Source organism: Aquarana catesbeiana, linkage group LG03 (assembly GCF_042186555.1).
Source record: "Aquarana catesbeiana isolate 2022-GZ linkage group LG03, ASM4218655v1, whole genome shotgun sequence".
NCBI classification, from domain to species: Eukaryota; Metazoa; Chordata; class Amphibia; order Anura; family Ranidae; genus Aquarana; species Aquarana catesbeiana.
In genome coordinates, this window is record NC_133326.1 from 686,008,861 (window position 1) to 686,015,335 (window position 6,475).

General features: G+C 41.8%; 1 protein-coding gene across 1 annotated transcript; it reads right to left on the minus strand.

Moving 5' to 3' along the window:
• Nucleotides 1–3,482: 3,482 nt before the first annotated feature.
• Nucleotides 3,483–4,427, minus strand: LOC141134150 (olfactory receptor 10A3-like). Its single transcript, XM_073623734.1, has one exon. The coding sequence runs from the start codon at nucleotides 4,425–4,427 to the stop codon at nucleotides 3,483–3,485; it is 945 nt and encodes a 314-aa protein (XP_073479835.1).
• Nucleotides 4,428–6,475: the final 2,048 nt, after the last annotated feature.

Consider the following 6,475-nt stretch of genomic DNA (forward strand, 5'->3'; position numbering starts at 1 on the left):
CTGGGCATTGCCCTGGGGACCGCCTGACACAGCACTTTGTCCCCATGTTGATGACGAAAAGAACCCTTTCCCCACAAAATTGGCCCAATGGCTGTAAGTCCCTTTGGATTATCAGAATATAAAAGCCCTCTTTAACAATAAGGGGCCCCCAGATACCACCTCCCCATGTGAATGAGTAATGGGTACACGGCAATCATTAAAAAAAAACAAGTAAACAGTAAATTAACACAATGACACTTTTTTTACAAAGATAAAATATGTCCCAGAAAAATGTCTTCCAATGATGCAGATTCACTTCAATCACAATGAATGATGCCTGACAACCACTGAGAGAAAAGAATCCTGCTGACCGCCGACACAATCTACCTACTCCTGTCGCTTACTTGCATAGAATGAAATCTTCCAGGGCCCCGCTACTAACAGAAAACAAAGGGGTGGGGTCTCCTGGGTGACGTCATTCACAAAATACTGACATCAAAGGTATCCCCAGGAGATGTGGTTGATGATGGATTTACATTGTGAGACTTTTTTGTTGTTGTTATTTTTCCTTTTTATTTATTTATTTAACTTTTAAAAAGGACTTGCAAGAAAGTGTGTGTTTACGTACTGTTTTATTTTATTTTTTGTGAATGAGTAGGGGAACTATGTATCCCTTACTCAGTTACATGGGGGAGCAGTATCTGGGGATCGACTTATTGTTAAAGGGGACATTATATTCTGATAAGCCCACCACCTGCAGACCCTCTCAACCACCAGGCCAGGGTTTGTGGCAAAGAAGCTCTTGTCCTCATCAACATGGCAACAAATGTTTTGCCGAGAGATCCCTTTTGTAACATACACCACTGCTAAATGTCTTACTTTTCACTGCTGCTGGAGGTTCAACTTGACCAAACACCAATTTGGTCTGGCCATTTGTCTAACCTCCAGCTAACGAAATTTGGTCTGAACCTAGGTTAGGACCAAACCAGCAGCTCAGGAGTATGTAATGTACAATACAGAATAAAAAGTGCAGGAGTCAGTTGTATGTAATGTACAACAAGTGCAGAAGTCAGGAGTATGTAACACACAGTGCAGGTATCAGTAGTTTGAGTGCACGGGACAGTAGTAAGTATTGCACAGAGTTCAGGGGTCAGAAGTACAGTATATAAAGCAGGGGTCAAGAGTATGCGGGGTACAGAGTGCCAAGGTGAGAAGTAAATAGGGCACAAAGCACAGGGGTCAGGAGTACCTAAATCACAGAGCTCTTGCTTCAGAAGTGTGTAAGGCACAGAGAAAAGGGGTCAACAGTATGTAACACACAGAGAACAGGGGTCATGAGTGCATACGGCTTAGAGTGCAGAGGACAGGGGTATGTAACTCACAAAGCATGATGTCAGGAGTACATAGAGTGCAGGGGTCAAGAGTACATAAAGTACAGGGCAAAATGTCAAGGAGTACATAACACAGAGCTCAGGGAGCAGGAGTAAGTAACAAGCAGTGTGCAGGGTTAAGGAGTATGTAAAGCACAGAGTGAAGTGGTAAGGAGTACACACAGAGAGAAGTATGCAGCACACAGAATACAAGGTTCCAGAATACCCAATGCACAGAACACAAGGGTCAGGAGTGCCTAACGCACAAAGTACAGAAATCAGGAGTGCGTAATTCACAGAATACAGAGGGCAGAAGTGCATATAGTCCAGAGCACAGTGGTCAATGGTAAGTACTACACAAAGCACAAAGGTTCAGACAAATTTCCTTATCAAGCAAAAACGTCCTCTTCTTTCCAGTACAATCTGCACTGTGCAAATTTCCCCGAGGACAAACTCACCCCAGCACAAATTCCCTATATTCCCCATACATGTCACTGAAATGTACTCACTGGAGCTTTTCTATGTGCTACTGGTCTCACAGGTGGCATTGTATGTGCTACTGAGTTGAGAGTTGGCAATTTCTGTCTCTGCCCATCACCTGTTACATCTGCAGCACAAAGTTGAGGGATATCTTCCAAAACTGCTCCTGGGGTCTGTGCTACAGCCAGGTCTGACAGGTGGTGGGAGGGCCAGGGGGCAGGAACTGAAATGATCAAATTTAAAGAAGAAAAATGTAGGTGGTCACTGCCTCGGAGCCAAGGACACTTAGCAACGCATGCAGGATATGTGTCCTGGGCGTCTGGCACTAGCACGCCCATGCTGGGAAGATATAGAAACTACATTTTATTAGCATTCTTGAAGACAATTGAGCTCAAATCTTCAATGATATATGGTAAAGGTAAAGGCTAATGTCGCGTACACACGAGCGGAATGTCCAACAGAAAAAGTCTGACAGAAGCTTTTCATCATCTATTCCAATCGTGTGTATGCCTCATCTGACTTTTTTCCCGAAAATTCTGACGGACCCAAAAATGGAACATGTTCTAAATATTTACGACGGAACCAACTTCTGTCGGGAAAACTGCTCGTCTGTATGCTGTTCCGACGAACCAAAAACAATGCATGCTCTGAGGCAAGTATGAGACGGAAGCTATTGGCTACTGGCCATTGAACTTCCGTTTTCTAGTCCCGTCTTCGTGTTGTACGTCACCTCGTTCTGGACGGTCAGACTTTGGTGTAACCGTGTGTATGCAAGACCGCTTGAGCGGAATTCTGTCAGAGTTCCGTCGGAGAAACCTTCAGAGTTTATTCCGGCAAAACCGGTCGTGTGTATGTGGCATTAGTCATGCTTATTTGAATTTAAAAAAAGGCTGAGGTTTAGCTTATTTTCTAATACATTTTATGTGAATAAAATCATGTTTCTAACCATTTACTATGGCAAAAAAAAAAAATAAAGCAATTATCTTGGTCACTCTTTTTCTATTATTCCTTTTCTTGTTCTATCCGTCCCTTAATGCTAAACCACTGTTTATCTGATGGGTTTAAAGATCAAATTTTCTGTGCCTTCAATTTTTTTCTGCATGTAATTTATACTCCATCTCCTGTCCCATATCAAAACTCAACTGCCTTAGCTGCCGCCTGCCAGCTGAGGACTGCCTCAGCATCTCCCAATATCTGCAATATGAGACTGTTATAAAGTCTAAGATCTTTAGTCAAGTAACATTGGAGATAGAGCTTAATGGGCTAAGCCATCCCCTGGATGTACAGATCCGACCAGGTGATGATTGCCTAACAACATTTCTTTATTTGTTTTAAAGGACAGTCAACCTAAAAGTAACATTTCAGTCAGTTCATGGTTTCTTATGTGTGTTGCACATGCTAAAACAGCAAGATCTCCCTGCCAACATGCAGAACTCTCCCGTATAATTCCTGACTAAGTTCTGACTAAGTTCTGACTAAGTTGTATTCGTAAAATAAATAAACTAACAGAGAGATTACACATTGCTTGTAATGACCACAAGAAAACCAAGAAACTGTTGGGTGGTTTCACATCTACAAAAAACTGCAATATCACTTTTGGATGGACTGACTCTGTATGTGGATGCTTCCTTTAATAAATTTAATTTTAAGTATCTATTGCAATTGCCAGGTGCCAATAAGGTGTATATATTTTATAATGGCCCCTCTAATATCCTGATTCCTCAAGCTGTAGATCAGAGGGTTGAATAATGGAGTCACCAAGATATATATTAAAGACAAATTCTTTTTTACATTGGAAGAACTGAGTTTTGGTGAGAAAACATATATAGACGCCAAGCTTCCAAAGTATAGGCAAACTACAGTGAGGTGGGAACTGCATGTAGAGAAGGCCTTCTGTCTCCTGATGGAGGCTGACATCTTCAGGATGGTGTTGAAGATGGAAATATAGGTGGCAATGATGAACACAAATGGACAGAGAAGAAGAGGAGTAGACAACATGGAGGTAACCAGCTTAACAGAAGAAATATCGGAACACGAAAGTTCTAAAACAGGACCAACGTCACAGTAGAAATGATTGATGGTATCTGGACCGCAGAATTCTAACCTATATAAGAAACCAATTAGTACAATTGACAAGATAAATCCTGTTGACCAACATAATGTGACAATCTGAAGTTGAAGTCCAAAGGTCATAATGACGGTATAATTCAATGGCTTACAAATGGCCACGTAGCGGTCAAAGGACATGGTGGTTAGCAGCAGGCATTGAGTGATAGTGCATACTGTTAACAGATAAAGATGGGAAAAACATCTGATAATGGGTATTTTTCCAACACCTACTAGAGTCAGCCATAACATGCCGGGCAGAATATTGCTGGTGAAGAGGATCTCAGACAAGGACAGCTGGGACAGAAAGATGTACATGGGAAAGTGAAGATTCTGACTGATCATAACCAAGACAATGACAAGGGTGTTTCCTGTTAAAGCCATGGCATAAATAATCAGAAGGAAGACAAAAAGTAGAATTTTTAGATCATGGAGGTCTCCAAAACCCAAGAGGAGAAATTCTGTGACCACCGTCTGGTTCTTCACCACCATCACCTAAAGAGCCCAAGACAGAAGTTAAATAGGACTTCCAAACAAGTTGTTTGTGAATTTTGGACACAAAATTGTTCAGCTTTAATTGTTTAGTTTTATGTTTGAAATTCGCTATAATTTGAAATTGTGTCACTGGAAATGTGCTTACTGACAACTACTTGAAGAGAAAGTATAGTATATGTTTTATACTATGTTTTTTATACTTAAAATCTGGCCTGTTAGTGGGTCCAGAGGACAGGAGTTGAGAACCACTGCAATAGGCCCTGAAAGAACCTATGACCTCAGGTATTAAAAGGAAGAAAAAGACCTTTCTGTGTCAAACCTCCCTTAAAATTCCGATGGCATGGGCCCAGAAAGCAAACAGCAGAACTTATAAGAACACAATATGTGAACAATGCAATGAGCTAATTCTGAGTTATGCCGCGTACACACGATCGTAATTTCGGCCAGCAAAAGACCGATGAGAGTTTTTCATCGGAAAATGCCACCGTGTGTATGCTCCATCGGACTTTTACTGGTGGAATTCCAGCCAGCAAAGATTGGGAGCATGTTCTCAATTTTTCGGTCGGAAAAAGTTCCTATCCGAAAATGCGATCGTCTGTGGCAATTCTGACACGCAAAATTCCTATGCATGCTCGGAAACAATTTGACGCATGCTCTGAAAAATTGAACTTAATTTTCTCGGTTCGTCGTAGTGTTGTACGTCACCGCGTTCTTGACGGTCATAAGTTCAGCAAACATTTGTGTGACCGTGTGTATGCAAGGCAAACTTGAGCGGAATCCCGTCGGAAAAGCCGTCATATCTTTTTCCGACGAGAAGTCAGATCGTGTGTACGCAGCATAAGAGTTCCCCTTAATGCGCACAGATGTAATGCACTGAGTCCTTTTCGTGGGAGGAGAAGAGGGGAGAAATCCTTGTAGTGTAGTTGTTCAGAATCTTTAGCTAGCTCAACAAGGGCCCAGAGACATTGCTGTCAGTGTTGCCACCTGTCAGTATTTTTACTGGCAGCCAGTAAAAAACAGGCAATGGTCAGGACACCATCTGCATGTTTTTCCTTTGCTTGGGTGTGTTTGCTCCAGGTATTTCCGTTTCCTTCCACATTCCAAAGACATGATGGTAGGTTATTTGGCTCCTGTCTATATTGGCCCCATGTGTTTGCATGTATGTTTATACACTATATTGCCAAAAGTATTGGGACACCTGCCTTTACACACACATGAACTTTGCGCGAATCGTCGTAAGTGTAGGGCGGCCGCTTTAAGAGCTCTAGGGGGCGTGCATACGGCATGAAGCCGGCGCGTGGCCGGCGGCCGCGATGTCCACTTGCGACCTGCGATCGCTCCTCAGAGGGCCAGAACGGGGATCTGTCAATGTAAACAGACAGATCCCCGTTCTGGCAGGGAAGTAGAGAGAGATCTGCTGTTCTTAGTAATCAGGACCAGCGATCTCTCTCTCTACTCCCAGTCAGTCCCCTCCCACCACAGTTAGAAACACCTCCCTAGGGAACACCTTACCCCTTGATCGCCCCCTAGTCTCTCTCTTTCATAACCCCTTCCCTGCCAGTGACATTTATACAGTAATCAGTGGCTATTTTTAGCTCTGATCGCTGTATAAATGTCAATGGTCCCAAAAAAGTGTCAAAAGTGTCCGAACTGTCCACCGCAATGTCGCAGTCCCGCTAAAAATCGATGATCACCGCCATTACTAGTAAAAAAAAAAAAAATTATAATAAAAATGCCATAAATATATCCCCTATATTGTAGACGCTATAAATTTTGCGCAAACCAATGAATATACGCTGTCTATTGCGTTTTTGTTTACCATAAATATGTAGAAGAATACATATTGGCCTAAACTGATGAAGAAATTAGTTTTTTTTTTTTAGTTTTTTTTTTTTGGATATTTATTATAGCAAAAAGTAAAAAATATAGGGTTTTTTTTCAAAATTGTCTCTCTTTTTTTGTTTAAAGCGCAATAAATAAAAACTGCAGAGGTTATCAAATACCACCAAAAGAAAGCCATATTTTCTGGGGAAAAAAGGACATAA